General features: G+C 44.1%; 1 protein-coding gene across 3 annotated transcripts in view; it reads right to left on the reverse strand.

Annotated features, from left to right (window-relative positions):
- Positions 1 to 18,156, reverse strand: part of MYO10 (myosin X) — a 281,060-nt gene that overhangs the window by 127,751 nt on the left and 135,153 nt on the right. For all 3 annotated transcript variants that reach the window (XM_049861415.1, XM_049861406.1, XM_049861424.1), the window contains 6 exons: positions 15,561 to 15,748; positions 3,723 to 3,857; positions 2,251 to 2,375; positions 1,739 to 1,752; positions 1,535 to 1,619; positions 847 to 950 (listed from right to left, as the gene is read on the reverse strand). In XM_049861415.1, the coding sequence (XP_049717372.1) occupies positions 847 to 950; positions 1,535 to 1,619; positions 1,739 to 1,752; positions 2,251 to 2,375; positions 3,723 to 3,857; positions 15,561 to 15,748 (651 nt within the window). The remainder of the gene's footprint in view (positions 1 to 846; positions 951 to 1,534; positions 1,620 to 1,738; positions 1,753 to 2,250; positions 2,376 to 3,722; positions 3,858 to 15,560; positions 15,749 to 18,156) is intronic.

The raw sequence follows: 18,156 nt of genomic DNA on the forward strand, positions 1-18,156 counted from the left end.
ACCGGCACTACCAGGTGAGTGTAAAGTTAGGCTGGTCACCAACCTCTCGTGTCTTAGGATGGGGAAAGCCATAGCTCAGGGTTGTTATAAGCAACAGCTATTTCATGTAAAGTTCATATAGTCAGTGCTCAATACATGTTATCTGCCTTTAGGGTGATTAGAATGATGATGAATTAATCCTAATCCACTGTATCTAATTATTCAAAGGATTGAGTCCACGCTGATGACATGCGCTGGTCAGACTCAATCAGGTGGTCTACTCGTAATGCTAGATGACCACGTTTCTTAAATGAGGTCACCTTGTAACAAAGTCCTTGTTTTGTTCAACAACTGAGAAAGAACACAACATCTCCATATTGGAAATCTTAAGATGTCTATTTTTCATCACGTAATTAGAATTTCTTATTAGAATTAGGCTATGAGAGCTGGACGATATCCTAATGGCCGCCTGCTCCAATGGCTGATGGATTTGTTTTTGGCCATGGAGCCCTCTTTTAAAAGTAATCCTAATTGTAAGCTCAAAAAATGGGGGATCTGCTTACCCCAGTGTGAAGCCTAGGACTGTTTTGTTTTGTTTATTTTGGAGGGGGAAGGTACACGTTCTGAACATGCCGTTTCAAGTAAGCCACCCATCTGTCTTGACCGACACAGACACTAAAAATATTTTTGTAACAAAAAGAGTCCTTGAATTCCATTTCAGCCTGTTGATTCTTTACCAAGCACAAGAAGGAGCTACCTGTTTTTACATATGGGTGCAAACATAATTACTTCTGTTTTTATTTTTATTTGGAAATGAGAAGTGAAATCGGCCACTCCCAAGAAGGGAAAGATAAGAAAGTAACTTACAATAACTTCCTTAAAGGATTCCTGATCATTGATGGTCTTGTCTTCTATACATCCAGACTGATTCAAGTAGTGGTAGTTTTCTGGGATAGATAAATAAAACTCTTCTAGAAAAAGAAAAAAAAAAAGGGATAACACTGACACTCAGCAGTCCAAGATAAAACAAAATCCAAAGAGTTGTCACCTTATGTATTACAAAAATAGAGTACATAAATAATTCGATACCCCTTACTGTCCTTAATTAAGATAACAGCATTCTCCTTTAATCATCATCTAAGGAAAATAGAAAGAATTTAAAATCAAACTAAATGGAATGCTGGAAAATATCACTGAAAAAAAGTAATTGGTGTGAATACAATTTTATCATTTTCTTCTAAAAATCAAATGTTTAGAAATTAGCTTTACTTCTGCATGGCTTAAAGTTAACGCCAGTTGCCATATATTTTATATGCTTCACAAATATCTTTTAAATCAGAAATGTACCAAGACTCCAAAAGCAAGCACACAAAACATTCAAGACTTCTCTATTGATGATTCTCTCTCTAGGTGACTTGATTCTAAACTGAACTGCCTTTTGGTACTCCCACAGATACACTTCACTTCGATTGGTGGACTGTCTTCTGCTACCCAGTGCTTTTGTTAAATAGTCAACAAGTTGCTAACACGTGTTTCTCCGCGGTTACCCACTCACCTCTCTCTCCATCTCCTAGCCCTGCCAGCAGTGCATAGAATATGTGATAATTCCTTTCCCCAGAATTCTGCCTCACTACTCGGTTCTGTGAAGATAAATCATATTTACACTCAGAGACGTTTCCTTGGCTTAATTGGCACAAACCAATAATTTTGGAAAACTGTTGTCAGGGAAGAAGATGTGAATTAAATCATGTTTACTTACTTTTTCTAATAAATCTTCATGTGAAAAGCAATGGCAAGTCAAGGAAAAAAACAAGGACCTGACATGCTCAATTTGTCTTTAATTTTTTCTTCTTCGATACTCAAATCATTACAGCCCCCGTGCCTTTGATGCTGAGACTTCAGGTGCCAAAAGACAAGCAAACTGAACAGAGGATTTCATCTAAACCCAGTTCTAAACATGACCCATGCTGGAACCTATCAGGGGCCAGAGGATTTGACAGAATGGACTTCAAACCGTTCATGTCGTTCAATCTGCTGTCTGGTGATAAATCTAATTTTTTGGATTATGGACATGATATTAGAGATTTCCAAAAGAAAGCCTGTTCTTTAGGTCGTGGAATAATTCAAGGGCCAGGCACAGTAATAGCAGAGCAATCACTACTGAGAACCAGAGAAAGAAACGTTTCATGTTCTTTTTCTGTCTTATTTATGATTAGCAAGAACATATTCGGAGCCACAGGCCATCGACAAAAACCAAATCAAACAGGATACAATCTACAATTCTCCCGCCCTGAATATTTCCCTTCTGGCAGATGTTCAGCTGAATAAACTTCCCGAAGCGACTGGAGTTGCTGTTGTACACCGTCTTGGCATTGCCGAAAGCTTCCATGATGGGGCTGTGAGAGAGGGGAGGAGAGTGTGTTAATGAGGGCAGACAGACAAACAGTAAGTGCTTCTCACAAACGGCAAAACATTCCATTGTAAGAGAAATCTGAAACCAGTCAGACCTATGGGAGTTGAGATATATTTTCAAAATACTTGCTGAAATGGGTTTTTAATGCATATCCATTCTGAATGAGTAAGGGTCTTACAGTAGGTTATCCTGCCGAAGGATGCTAGGCAGCATTAGAGACCACAATGGTTCACCTCTGTGAAATTAGCTTGTGTTTATACACCAAGCCAGGAATTACACAGAAAAACGCCCCTAACTCACTCATACTCTAAAAACCAAAAAAGTTCTAGTTCTGGAAATTTCACCAATTCATTGTATGCCTTTGGGGCAAGCCATTTATAACTTCTTTGGATCTTCTCCAACTGTAAAATGGTGTCAGACTAGATCAGAGCTTGGCAGATCTTCTCTATAAAGGATCAGACAGTAAACAATTTAGGCTCTGCGGGCCACACAGCCTTTGTTGCAACTACTCAACTGTGGCACTGTTCACAACATGTAAACAAACTATCACGGCTGTGTTCCAATAAAGTTTTATTTAAAAAACTAGACTGTAGGATTTGGGCAGCAGGCTGTAGTTTCCCGAACCCTGGACTCATCTCTAAATAACAGGATCTCTCAAGTTTCTATCAGCTCTAAAATCCAATAAGGCACAAATGAGATATTGGGCAATCACATATTTGAAATAAAACTTCAGATGATACCTCACCATACAGCCCTCTTTCAAAGTTCCGAGGCTCATTGCCATAGAAGGTATCACTGGTTTTCTGCCACATGACAGGCTACAAAAACGCTATTATCATTTCCCCTTCTGCTTGTTTTGAGCCTCCAAACAGCTGAAGAAGGCGGCCCTGTTCATCTCCTTGCTAAGCCCTCTTGTACATGTGATTGGCAGGTGAAATTTCTCCCCATCACAAAGCCTCCACAGACCTCATCAACTTTATTCTTTTCCACAAACTTCAATAGTCTTCCCTTATCTAACCCAGGCCCTTCACAACCCCGTGAGGCTGGAGTCAAGGGCTCTCAGTAGGAAGAAGGTTACAGAACATTCTTTGGCATCACTCCATCTTCAGCTCAGGCCTGGCGCCATGATGGAGGCTCAGGAGCAGCTTCAGCCAGGGGGCATGTGGCTGACGTTATCAGAAATTGCTACGTGCATCTCAGGACATTTTATTGTAAAACAGGAGTCAAGAAAAAAAGAAAAGAGACTAATTTGAACTCTTCCTTAAAAAAGCCAGATCATGGAGGAAGTGAATCCTATTGGCTGGAAATAAGAAAAATGATAAAGACATACCTGCTTTCAAGAATAGCTTGTTCAACACAGGATGTCTTCTCCTTTAAGGACAATTCCAAAGACTGCTGACTGATGACTGATAAAAACTTGAGGATCAACTTAGTGCTTTCGGTCTTACCCGCCCCACTTTCACCGCTGAAAAAGACAAAACGTGGATATTTGTGCATCTATGTAGAATTAAAATATAAAATAAAATCAGCTTAGTCAATACCACTCCAGTTCCTCAAAGACACAGAAATGTTTCAAAAGAGCTAAGGGAAAGGACAGAGTAAGTCTGTTCCACCGCTGGTCACACTGTTCCTGGTCGACTCACCTCTCTGTCGGCATATGAAGTCAACAGAAAGACTTCCACTAACGTAAAGGGGGTAAGATGTAGGGTGCATTTCATGGAAGGTAAGTTTGTTCTGTTCACGCATGTACACTAAACAGTGGCTGGCTCAGCACATACTTGCTAAATGAATGAGCATATCAATCGTACCTTTCTGGGAAACTTAAAACCAGGTTAAAAAAAAAAATCCTAAATATTACTGAAGGGAAAAAGGAAAGAAACTGCAGGTACTCAACCACAGACTAAATCATTTTGGTCTCACAGTACAACTACAAAGGAGGCAGCAGCTAAGTGTCCAAGTTTGGAATCTAACTCTTAAATCTGTCTGGTTCCCAAAACCTTCAGAGCAGGGGAGACCAATGAGAGAAGACAATACGGTATGAGTTATACCTTGAAGGGCTGATGAACAACAATTGGGCAAAGACAAAAGGGAGGATTCTGGGTAAAGAGAAGAATTCTGCGTAAAAGGGCAATGAATGAAAACAGAGAGGCCAGATAAGCTGGAAACGATGTGTACAGGAGCAAGAGACCAATGACTGGTTACATCAGATGGACCAATGTTAGAGGAGATCGGGACAGATGGACTGAGAAACTGAGCTGAATGGCTCAGAAGCAAATGCAGTAGACACTAACCAAACAGTGACCCCTTCAAGGTCACCTGTGAAGACGGCAGCTCTGGAGGTTATATGGTGACCAGGTCCTGGACAAGTATAACCAGGTTGGAAATGGAGAAGAAAGCATGGAAATGAGAGACGTTTAGAAGGAGAAACTCCATCTACGTCATAAGCAGTGAAACCCTACTTTGTGTAAGGTACAGGGCTCAGTACTGTAGGGAGAACAGAAGTAAAAAAAGTCAAGGAGCTTACAAGACAAGCAAGAAGAAAACCAAGGGGATAAGTAACAGTATGGCAATACGAACAGTATCACAGGTTTTGTTGTTGTTGTTAACTGCCATCAAGGCAATTCCAACTCACGGCAACTGCATGTGTGCAGAGCAGAACTGTGCTCCACAGGGTTTTCAAGGTTGTGACCTTTCGGAAGCAGATCGCCAGGCCTGTCTGGGTGGGACTGAACCACTAACCTTTCAGCTAGTAGTAGAGCACTTAACGGTTTCTTCCACCCAGGGACTCCATTATCACAAAGTGTTGTTAGCTGATGTGTTGGTTCCGGCTCCTAGCGGCCATATGTACCATAGAATGAAACACCGCCCAGTCCTGTGCCTTCCTCACAATCGTTGCTGTGTTTGAGCCCACTGTTGCAGCCACCGTGTCAGTGCATCTTGTCCAGGGTCTTCCTCTTTTTTGCTGACCCTCTGCTTTACCAAGCATGATGCCCTTCTCCAGGGACTGGTCTTTCCTGATAATATGTCTGAAGTACACGAGACAGTTTCATCATCCTCGCTTCTAAGAAGCATTCTTGTGGTGCTCCTTCCAAGGCAGATTTGTTCCTTCTTCTGGCAGTCCTTCCCCAACACCATAATTCAAAGGCATCAATTCTTCAGTCTTCCTTATTCACTGTCCAGCCTTCACATACATACGAGGCGACTGAAAATACCATGGCTTGGGTCAGGTGCGCCTTAGTCCTCAAAGTGACAGCTTTGCTTTTTTGACACTTTTAAAGAGGCGTTTTGCAATTGGGCAAATCTGCTACATTAATAATGGCTAAAAGGCGGAGAGAAAGAGATGAGCAATACATGAGTGCTAAGGAAGAGCCTTTGCTGAGAGCAAGGAGATCTTAGAAGTTATCATGGAAGAGGAATTTAGCTGAAAATGTGGTGCGTGATTAAATACATGACACAAAAGAGAGGAAATGATTCAGGGACGACACCCTCCACGTTAGGCTGGTGCCGAAGCCTCAGGGGGAACCACAGCGATTCCGTGCTCTTTGCCAGCAATAGGGTTAGGTATGGGCAGTGTCACAATGACAGCCCAAAGGAGGTCATATCGAGGTGCTGAGTGCTTCTGGGGAGTTTACACACACACACACACACACACACACACACACACACACACACTCTGAGTGCTTCTGGGGAGTTTACACACACACACACACACACACACACACGACCAGGTAGAAATGATCCTCTTGCTGCAGACAACAAATGCCTGGGACTCCACACCTGTCTTGAGATCATAAAGTAAACGCCAAGACAAGCAAAGAAGAGTCAAGCAGGAGTGGCTGAATCCGCAGCCCTGAAACTGCCCTGCCTTGTGTTATGTGAAATAATAAGGCCCCAGCAGTTAGACCAGCTTTGGCTGGGGTTTCAGTTATCGGCATCCACAACCACCGTAGCAGCGGGCTCCGCATTCATCTTGGCATAACTGGGACCTGACTAGCCCAGTGCCTGCCACACAACGGCATTCTGCAACAACGTGCTCGACAAGTCAAACAGAAACCAAGGAAGACAGTGTTTCAGAAGAGAGCTAAATAATTCTCTATATTTGTTTTAAACACGCATCTACCTAGCAATTGTTGATGATTAAATCATTTAAAAAAAAAAAAAAACCCAACCACCAAAGGGACAAGTTAACACATACGAGGCAGAACAATGTTATATGTTCCCCAAATCACTCGGGCACCCCCAGCACACAGAAGATTACATTTCAGCCACCCTCAGGCAGTCGGTGAGCAACAACATGTCTGAGTCTGGCAGAGGGAACTACGCCGCTTCCATGTCTGGCGGCCCAAACCCCTTCCTGTGGTCCTTGGGGCTCTCTATCTTCCATGTCTGCCATCCAGTGGAGGGGATCCAGTGGGGACTCAGAGCCCCTTGGGGAAGCATGTCCTCCAAAACAAAGAAGCCTGTATGGAAGTGATCAAGCCCCCCCTCGTCCACTCACAGCACACTACGACACCAGCCAGGAGCCGCTCCTGTGTGATGCCCCTGAGACACGGGGCTGTTCGTTACAGCAATTAGCCTACCTGCCTAACAGAACATGGTCAGAGTACAACCAGGCATGGCGGGATGGTGGCACAGCATTCTGACTGTCATTACTGTTGTGGGATGCCACTGAGTCAATTCTGACTCACTGTGACCCTATAAAAACAAACCCACTCATTGCGACCCTATAGGACAGAGCAGAAGTGCCCCCAGAGGGTTTCCAAGGCTGTAATCTTTGTGGATGCAGACTGCCACATCTTTCTACTTCAGAGCAACTGGTGGGTTTGAACAGCTACCTTTCAGCTGAGCACTTAACCACTGCACCACCAGGGCTCCACCTTCTCAACAGTCGATGGCAATTAGAGCCCTATGACTTGGTACCAATGATGGCTGTAAATGCAAACGTGGGTTTCACTAAGAATGTGTACATCCAAATGAACCCAAATAAGTGTATGTTTTTTAAAAAAAAAAACCATATAATTTAGTAATGAAAAAACAGAAAAACAATCCTAAAACACTGAAATGGGGCCTCTGAGGCCACGTTAGAAATTCTGGGCATCTTCCCTAGAAAAAGTGGAAAATCCCAAGACAGTGTTGAAGGAGAGCGACATGATTGGGTTTAAGTTTGTAAAGAAACCCTCCAGCTACTGTGTGGAGAATATTTTTTAGACCAGAGAGGGAGCAGGAAGACCAAATGAGGCCAGAATGGTAATGAGAGAGGGGCAGGCAGCAGAGATCAGAAGAGGCCCCAAGGCAGACTGTGGAGGGTGAGCAGACAGGATCGCTGATGGACCTGGCCAGGAGGGAGGTCAGTGAGTGACAGGGAGGGATCAGGGGTGACTCCGGAGACCCAAAGGAGCTCGCCAGTGTGATGATCTGTGTGTCGATAAGTAGGTGTGCGAAGTCCCTGGGTGGTGCAAACAGCTAATGCATTGGTGGGCTGCTAACCAAAAGGTTGGATGCTTGAGTCCACCCAGAGGCACCTTGGAAGAAAGGCCTGGCAATCTACCTCCGAAAAATCAGCCACTGAAAACCCTAAGGAGCTTGGTTCTACTCTGACACACATGGGGTTGCCACGAGTCAGAATCGACTCAACTAACATAAGCATGTACATTTGTTCAAAACTCACTGCACTGTACACTTAAGATTAGTATACATTTTTGTACATAATTAAAAAAAAAAAAAGAATGGCATCTAGGTCAAATAATGAGCTCTGGATCTCAGGCTTGAGGCTGGGTAGCACGGACTGGGCACTCGCTGCAAATGGAAAGCATCAGAGAAATGTGCTCCTGGGAGAAAATGAGAAGACCCATTTAGGATGTCCCCACGGGACGTGTCAAAGCAGCCCTTGGACATAAGCCTGGAACTCAGAGGAGAAGTTGGGGTGCGGGTATAAAAATTTGGGAAATCATTCCTCATTACAGAGGAAAACGTAGGCTGATCAGAAGAGGGTGTTTTGTTGCGGAGTACCCTTGAGTCAATCCCGACGCACAGTGACCCCACGTGACAGAGTAGACCTGCCCATAGGGTCTCCTAGGTTGTAATCCTTACGGGAGCAGATTGCCAGGTCCTTCTCCCACAGAGCCGCTGAGTGGGTTCAAACCGTCAACCTCTCAGTTAGCAGCCAAGTGTTTAACCATTGCCCCACTAGGGCTCCTTCGTTAGAAGTGGAGGAGGTATAAAATGACCGAGGCGCTTAGGAGGGCCCCGAGAGGAAGAAAGAAATCCAGAATGAAGGAGCGCCATGGAGGAGAGAGGGGGCAACCATGTCAAGAGTTCCTGAGAGGACTGAAAATTGTCCACTGGTTTCCACAAGAGACAGTGGGGCGGAGAAGCCAGATGGGAGCTGAAGACAGGGTGGGAGGAGATGAAACAAGACTTCATGTGTAAACAACTCTTTCAAGAAGCTCTGCTGTGAGAGTAAGCTGAGGTACCGGGGTGGTTTCCGGGACTGTTTATCTTAAGGAGTATATATTTTTTTTCTCAAGATGGAAGACACTAAGAAAACTAGGACATTTTTTGAAAGGCAATACCAACAATCCAATACAGAGGGCAAGTTCAAAGAACTAGAGGTAAGGAGACTCAAAGATGGAGCACAGTCCTGAGAAAAGCAGAAGAAGGAAAGGACCTTTAAGGAAACCAGGCCGCTTACTTACTGGACAGGCTAGGAGAGAGCCATGTCGACAGTGGCAGGTTTCTAGAACGAACCAGGGGTCAGCAAACTATGGCCCCCAAATCCAATCTGCTGCCTTTTTTCGGTAAGTAAAGTTTTATTGGAACGCAGCCAGGCCCATTCATTTACGTATTCCCTGTGGCTGCCTTCCCACTGCCAGGGCAAGGCTGAACAGGTGGTCTTGGTCTCGAAGCCTAAAATATATACCTTCTAAACTAGTTGCCATGGAGTCGATGCTGACTCGTGGCCACCCCACCTGTGTCAGAGTAGAACTGTGCTCCCCATGGGGTTTTCAATGGCTGAGTTTTCAGAAGCAGATCACCTGAATGGACTTCACTGCCATCCTTTTGATGAGCTGCTGAGTGTGTTAACTAACCGTTAGTAACAGCCAGGGCCATAGACTGGCCTCACAGAAACACCTGTCAAACATTCTCCTTCCTTTAAATCAGACCCGCCTGTATCATCACATGATCTTCTCACCCCCTCTTTTGCTAGAACACTTATGCGACTTGGTCACTGTCAATGGATTAAGTCCAAAGGTCACAGCTAGCCACATAAAGGCCTTATGGTCTGCCTGCACCAGAAGCAGAATTCTGCCTGGAAATAGCACAGGCTTTGGAGTCGGGGAGACCAAAGTTCAAATCCTGCCTCTGTTGCTAAGGGTACTCTGACAAGTCACCCAACAGATCTGAGCCTCAGTTTCCCTTTACAAAGTACCTCTTGGGCTCTTGTGAGGATGACACAGGAACTGACCTACCTCAATGAATTTCACTTCCCTGTCCTTGCCTTTCCAACCCCATCTTCTTTATATCCCTCAGCAAATTCTATGCTCCAGCTTTCCAGACCTGCCTCTTTCCTTAATTATCCTTGCTTTTCCCCATGTCCACGTTTGAGCAAATGCCTTTCTGCTCGTCCTCCTCTCTATGTTGATCATGTTCTTCCATACCTTTTGGGTCACGATCACATGCCAACTTCTCTGAGAAGCTTTTTCAATTCCTTCTCTAGCATCTTCTGACACTTCTGAGCCACAAGGTACATGTTTCTATTATAACATTTGGTAGGCTGCTAACCAAAAGGTCAGCAGTTTGAATCTACCAGCTTGTTCCCTGGAAACCCTATGGGACAGTTCTACCCTGTCCTATAGGGTTGCTATGAGTCAATTCCATCACCATGAATCGACTCATCAGCAACAGTTTTTTTTTTAACCATAATGTATCTAAGAAAGCTCCTTAGAATCAAGGATGGTGAGACTTCATCTTGCTTACTTTGGACACGTCGTCAAGAAAGATCAGTCCTTGGAGAAGGACATCATGCTTGGGGTAAGGGAGAGGGTCGGTGAGAAAGGGGCAGACCCTCAAGACGGATTAACAGAGTGGCCGCAACAATGGGCTCAAACATAGCAACCACTGTGAGGATGGCGCAGGACTGGGTAGGGTCTCGTTCTGTTGTACACAGGGTCACTGAGAGTTGACTGCCTTGGTGGCACAGTGGCTAAGCACTCGGCTGCTAACTGAAAGGTCGGTGGTTTGAACCCACCAGCTGCTCTGCGGAGCTGCTGGGTAGGTTCAAACCACCGACCTTTCAGATAGCAGCCAAGTGCTTAACTATTCTCGCCACCACGGCTCCTTCTACTAGCATAAGCACTCATTAAAATGTGCATAAAAAGGTAGAATAAAACTATAGCTTAAGAGAGGTAACAATCTTGAAAGTGAGGCCATTCTAAATCCCTTCAGCAGTATTGGTCAAGGGAAGAGAGGCTTTGACTAGAAGACCAGGCACCTGGCATTGCCACCAACTAGCTGCAGACCTTGTAAACTGGGGAAAATGAGAAAATGCTCATAAAATATGCTCATACAATAAGGAAAAAGTTGACCTTTGAAGTTCTGTCTAGTTCCAAAACAGGCTTATTTTCTGATTTTAAAGGTGCTAGCACGAGAGAAGTCATCCTTGGGTGGTGCAAACGGTTAAGCGCCCAACTACTAGCCAAAAGGTTGGTAGTTCGAACCCACCCAGAAGTGCTTTGGAAGACAGCCTGGTGATTTGCTTCCAAAAGGTCACAGCCTTAGAGACCCTATGGAGCAGTTACAGTCTGTACACATGGGGTTGCCATGAGTCAGAACTGACTTGACGGCAACTAACACCAACAAACGTGAGAGGACCTCCTGGGAGGTGCAAACAGTTTACGACTTGGCTGCTAACCAAAAGGTTGGAGGTTCGAGTCCACTCAGAGGTGCCTTGCAAGAAAGGCCTGGCGATCTCCTTCTGAAAAATCAGCCATTAAAAACTCTATGGAGCACAGTTCTACTCTGACACACATGGGGTTGCCGTGAGTAGGGAGGTGACAGCGTGGCAACCAGTGGCGGCATGAGACAATATTTTGAAGGTCGTAAAACGCACTGTAGCCACTAGAGGGCAGTTCATCCCAAGGAAATCCAAGCCAGGCTCCTGTGCTCAACCAGCTGGACTTTCACACTCGCTCTTCCCTCATTCCCATAGCCCCAACCCCCACTTAAAAAAAAAAAAAAAAAAGCTCTGCAGAGATCTATTAAAAAACTAAAACACATTTTAAAGTCTATGTTTCCGGAGTTAATTTAGATAAATACAGTTACTCTTTTCACACTAGCATTACACAATGGAAGCTTTCTGTTTGGGATCCACACCTCCCTCCCCCCTTTATTTTTAAATACCACAGTCTTTGGCATGAAAATGCTAACGCCTTTCCGCTTTATTACATATATATGTGCATATATATATATAAAAGCACAATGATCTCATTTGATATCCACCTTCTTCCGAAGCTGCACCATCAAGCGATATATTAGTCATGTTCTCATTTTTTTTCCACTGAAAATAATAAACACAAGCAATTATCAATGGCAAATACTTAGGTACCTAAATGTGGGAAAAAAAATTGATCTTCTTAAAATAGTTCAAGTTCTCCTTCTTTCTGTTAACCTTATTAGCTTATATTTTATAGGATGAAATGGGGACCTTAAATCCTAACTTCCAGACTTCCAGTGATGTAATCTAAAAGCCCAGAAATACTGCTTCTCCAGTCATAAGACAAGTTACTTTATTGGGACTGTGACTCTTAAAGGCTCTGTTTATATATCAGGCAAGTCACTTCATTTTGATTAACTGCAAGTTATTTCCTTGGTATGATCCGTATTTGCTCAATTGAGGAAGTGATAGACACACTTATCCAAACTGTGTGCACAGCCCAGCACCTTAGCAATGTTCCTGTGACTAAGGCAAGAGATAACATCTGCCCAGATGCTTCCTTTTCCTTAAAGAGAAAGAGGCAGGCAGAGAGAGAGAGAGACAGACAGACAGACACCCTCTTCAGTCATTCGTGTTCATATAATTCCAATTTGTTGGAAAAAAAAAAAAAAAACAAGGAACCTGGTTGGGAGGTTTTATCATGGTTTCATGGGATATCCCAGTTAACTGGCCTAATAACAAGTTTGTGTTTTTGTTCTACCTCCTGGTTCATTGCTTAGTACCTTGGGTATTAAAAGCTTGTAAGTGGCCATCCAAGGCACAATTGATATCTATTCGGCTAGAGCAACAGAGGAAGAAGGGAAGTTAGGAATGGGGGGAGAAATGGAATGTGTGGCTAATTGCCTCCAGGAACAAATGCCTCCTTTGTCATGAGCCCAGAACTGGATAGTGCCCCACCACCATTACTGAACATCTTGATCAAAGGTTCTATAGAGTCCTGATCAAAAGGGGAAAAAATACAGAACAGAATTTCAAATTCTCACAGACTCCAGGCTTTCTGGAGCCATGGGCTCAATGAACCCCTGAAACTACTCTCCTGAGATAATATTTAAACCCTGAACCAAAAATATCCCCTGATGTCTTCTTAAACTAAACAACAGTTTAGCTTAATCAGTAAAAAAAAGTCTGCCTTGAGCATTATGCTCTTTTAAGATCTGTATGGAATCGAATAGACAACAGCAACTGGGAAGATTAGATAGGAACCCTAGGGGGCAGTGAGTTTATGTTAATGGGGGAGGAACAAGAATGTACTCCATGTCACTAAATAGTACACGTATAAACTGTCGAATTGGTGTATATTTTGCTGTGTATATCCTCAACGGCAACAAAATAGATAAATAAAATTTAAAAATTAAAAAAAAAAAAGGAACCAAAACTGTAAAAACAGAGTAAGGAAAATTAAAGTTTTTAATAAATTAAAACAAGACCGTACAAAACAAAGGAACTACACACAAGGATGACAGATAACAAGTACCAGTAAAGAGGACACAGTCCCCTGAACGCTGTTCTCTGTGTGCGTGCAGCATCTGAAGATATCGTTATAGAATACCCACATCAAAGGGCTGCTGGAAGGTTTCAGTGAGATGACAAAAGTCTAAAAAGTTCCTGGCACGGTGTCTAATGCACAATAATGCTTCCATAAATATAGCCATTGCTTCTTGCCATCTTAAATCAGACTCCACATGGGAAGAGCTTCAAGGACAATGTGAGTATCGCTCAGATGTGTTCTGTTTGGGGGACCCTCCATTCCCCTGCCCTGGGGTGTGACAATGGGTCTGCTCTGGCCGCTCCGCCTGCTCCCACCTCTCACATACTCCTCCCCACTCTCAACAGTGGCTTCTCTGACTGCTGAACCGGGAAGAGGGAGAAGCGTGCTTGGCCTTTCTAGTCTGTTCTTCACTTTCCGGTGAATGTGGCCATCAGTTGCCTGGCTGTACCAGTGTCCAGGTGGGTCTGTCTGTCTGTCCGTCTGTCTAATCTGGGGTTCTAATGTGAGCAATCCCAGCTGCCAAGAGGTCTAACGCTGACATACGGCTCTCCATCTGCCCTGTGACTCACTCCAGTTGAATCTGGAATCCAAAGGGCAAGAAGGGTCTTACTTATTTTCCTCCCCCAAATACCAACACCCCTCTCCTTTCCTTTGCCTCTTGAAATAATAAAATAATCATTATTTTGCCACAGTTTGGGACTAGAAAGCCATCTAAAACAGATGTGGAAACCCTCTAATGCACTGTTCCATCCTCAGTAACAGCCATGTTCCATGAGTGAGTGTCTAGAAGGAAAAATGAATGAACTGTTCATAGGCTCCGTGGAAACCTCGCCACCAGTGACAACCATCACGTCTGCTTTCGATACCATCTAGGAGAGTTGATAGTCAAAAACAGCACCATAGCCTGATTCCACTCTAAGTAAATAATAAGAAGATCCCATGGGTTATCACCAGAATTAGGTGATGAAGTTGATTTGAATTAGTTAATGATAAAAATTAAATATTTTAAAATAAGTACACTCTAATGCTTTTTAGACAGTCCCTAGTAATAAAGTTTTGGATAGTAGGAGTCCTGGTAGTTTATTTTAATAAATGAGTAAAACTCAATTGAAATAGGTCCAAGTCCCTTCTCCCCACCAAAAAAATAATTAAAATAACATATACTAAGTAATCTACTTTTCTGTAGCTAATCCAAAGGTAAACCTCAGGAAAAAAACTGACAGATTCTATATAGAGTAATCTTATCATACTTAAAAAAAAGAAACCTTGCTCAAATACACAGCATTTTGACTAGTACTCTAGAAAGATCATGGCTAGGCCATAATTCCCAGTATCGTGTGGTAGTCCATCATTTTGTGAACTCATGTGATTTTCCTATGTGTTGTAAATCCTACCTCATTTTATGATGGTAATAAGGCAGGATTAGAGGCAGTTACGTTAATGAGTCAGGACTCAATCTACAGGATTAGGTTGTATGTTGAGTCAATCTCTTTCGAAATATAAAAGAAAGGAACGAGCATAGAGGAGGGGGACTTCCTGCCACCAAGAAAGAACAGCCAGGAACAAGTATGTCCTTTGGACCCAGGGTCCCTGCACTGAGAAGCTCCTAGACCAGGGGAACACTGATGACAAAGACCTTCCCTCAGAGCCAACAGAGAGAGAAAGCCTTCCTTTGGAGCTGGCACCCTGCACTGGGACTTCTAGCCTGCTAGACTGTGAGAGAATAAACTTCTGTTTGTTAAAGCCATCCGCTTGTGGCATTATAGCAGCACTAGATAACTAAGACGATTTTAGACTTGCTTTTCTAAATGAGGTCCTCACATCTTTGAAAGCTGTACCTGTCAAGGTGTTCCAAATGGGAAACTCCATTTGAGACATTCCGGTACTTACATGAAAGTAAGTGGAAATTCAACTGCCAACTGCTTATGGAGGCAAACTATTTTTTCATAGATGTTCAAAGTCCATAAGCAAAGCGGGTTTTGTGCCTTTGGGGCAGACTGAGAAAGATCAGGCAGGAGGGACATCGGCGATTACTGGCATGCAGAGAAAGGCCCTCTGGTTTTGAACACTGCTTCCGGCCTCCGCCTCTGCCCCACCTCCACAGCGTCGCATACCGCTGTTTTCAGCCTGTGTCCTCCGTTCACAGGCCTCCTTCAGCCCCCTGGGTTACTGCAGCAGCCTCTTACCTGATGAGGACGCACTGGTTGTCACGGCGTTTCCACAGGCAGCGGTAGCTCTCGTTGGCGATGGCGAAGATGTGGGGGGGCATGTCCCCCAGGTGGTGTTTGCTGTACTGCTCCATGGTGGTGTGTTCGTACAGGCCGGGGATCGTCTTGTAAGGGTTCACGGACGCAATGATGGAGCCGATGTAGGTCTGCAAACACACAGGATCAGGGTTACACATGGCATGCCGGGGGACGTCATGGCGAAGCTCTCACCTCCGTCCACTCTGGGACGAGATAAAAAGGGGACCCTGGGCGCAGCTCGGTGCTGCCTCTGCCTTAGCACCTCACGGTTCCATGTGCCCACTCTCGGAAGATGACAACTGAACTGCAGCCTCAACGAAAGCCACCCAACTGGGTGTTAAGGGGAAAGATAATTTCTGTTCCCCACTGTACACATTTTTTGTAACTCACATTTTGTACAAAATCTTGTCATTCTGTACAAATGAAGGAAGCCAATGAAAGGCAATCGAGAGAAACGCCAGGGAAGCTGCCCAGGGCTAAATCCCTGACCCATGGCCACCTCCCTAACTCTCTTTCTTACTACAAAGGACAGTTCCAATACCTTCCCTGTCAGGTGGCTGTAATGAAATGGCAGGATTAAAGTAACAAGACCACTTTTGAAAACACAGTGAAACCTGTGAAAGGCGGAAACCTGTCAGAGAAAGAAAACACAAATACCTTCCACTAACAGAGAGCCATAGAAAAGTGGTAAGACAGCACCCTGTCAAAGGCGGAAAACTTGTGAGACTCGGAAAAACATGGCAGTCCCACTGACTTCCAGCTTTCACAGGTTCCACTGTATTAGACTTCTGCAAGAAGATCCTAACCAAGTTTGGCTACTGGGTTTCCAGCCCCAGACACAAGTGAAGGAGCAAATGAGAGAGTGGTAGAACTCCAGTGCTACAGCCACCAGCACCATGGCCCCTTCATGGAGTGGGTGCACTGTGCCAAGGGGGCCTTCTTTAATCCTCCAAATAACCCTGTGAGGTTTTCAGTATTATGACACCTGTTTCAGATGAGGAAGTTGAGGCACGTTATTGTGTGGTATCAATTCAGACTTGGAGCGAGCCTATACAACAGAGTAGAGCTGCCTCATAGGGTTTCCTAGGCTGTAAACGTTAAGGGAACAAACTGCCAAATCTTTTCTCTCAAGTTGCTGCTGATGTGTCCGAACCGCTGACCTAAAACAAATTATAGTTTTTGAATATGTTTTAGAAATATTTTCATTTCTAAATGTTTTAGAAATATTTTCAGTCAAAAGAGGTTAAAAACAAGAAAGATGTAGTGTTCTCGTGGACAAATGTTCAGTTCCCTGGTAATCTTTACTTTCCAGAAAGCTCCATCACTCCCTGTCAGAGCACGGTGAGGGAGGTCTGGCCACAAAGATGCAAATTGTAGGAGAACAGAGAACCACAGGACGAGCCCTTTTTTAAAAAAAGTACGATTTATTCATAAAACTGTCGTAAATTCTAGATTCCTTTTATTCAAAAGCATTTTTTGAAAGAATGAACATTTTGGTGAAAACTCCAGAGGCCTGGGTGGGGAACTTCACTCACTGTACAGCATGCTTTGACAGTGTTCATTCTCGCACGTTTTTGTGTAGGAGGTAGGAAATGCAACGGTCTTAGGCTTGTTAGGAAAGCGAAGACCAGGAGAACATTCCAAAGGGGCTTATACCTCATTTTATTTTTGCAGTAACTCACATTATATCTTGCCCAATTGCATAGTTTTAGAATGTTTCATTGTGACAGTGTGCTCGGAGGCTGTGACAGTTACAAACAACACAGAGACTGGCAAGCAAGGCCCATCCCCCCACACCAGCGGTTTCCAGAGGAGTGGGGGGATGCTATTATTGTTGAGCGCCATCGAGGTGATTCTGACTCACAGCGATCCCATGTGACATAGTAGAACTGCCCCATAGGGTTGCCAAGGCTGAAATCTCTACTGGAACATATCTCCAGGTCTTTTCTCCCACAGAGACACTGACCAGTCACTGCCACACAGTCCTTCCAAACACAGGGCTCGTGCCAAGCAACAAGCATTGGCCCGTGAGCTGATGGCCCACTGGCATCTCTGGCCTAGAACAATCACTCCAACACTATAAAGGCTCTTCAGTTATTATGTCACCATCTTTCGAGAAGGAAGACAACCATGTGTCTTGAAACAGAACATTTTAATTACTAGCCTTGAAAAACACATAGTTTTGGAGTCAAAGACAAAAACCCTCAAGGTTGGTTTAGTTACAAACCAAATCCATTGCCATTGGGTTGATTCTGACTCATAGCAACCCTGCAGTACAGAGAACTACCCCACAGGGTTTCCAAGGAGCAGCTGGTGGATTTGAACCTCCAACCTTCTGGTTAGCAGCTGAACTCTTAACCACTGCATCCCAGGAAGACGTTAATCATGGCAAATGACCACCATTGCTCCAGGGGTTATATGTGTTTCATAAAACAATGTTGATCTTTGGGGTTTTGACTTTCACAATGAGATGCTGAATACAAATTCAAATCTTTCAATGGATTAGTAAGGAGCGCTGATGGTTAAGCACTCGGCT

The sequence above is a fragment of the Elephas maximus genome, chromosome 2 (genome assembly GCF_024166365.1).
Source record: "Elephas maximus indicus isolate mEleMax1 chromosome 2, mEleMax1 primary haplotype, whole genome shotgun sequence".
Lineage (NCBI taxonomy): Eukaryota > Metazoa > Chordata > Mammalia > Proboscidea > Elephantidae > Elephas > Elephas maximus.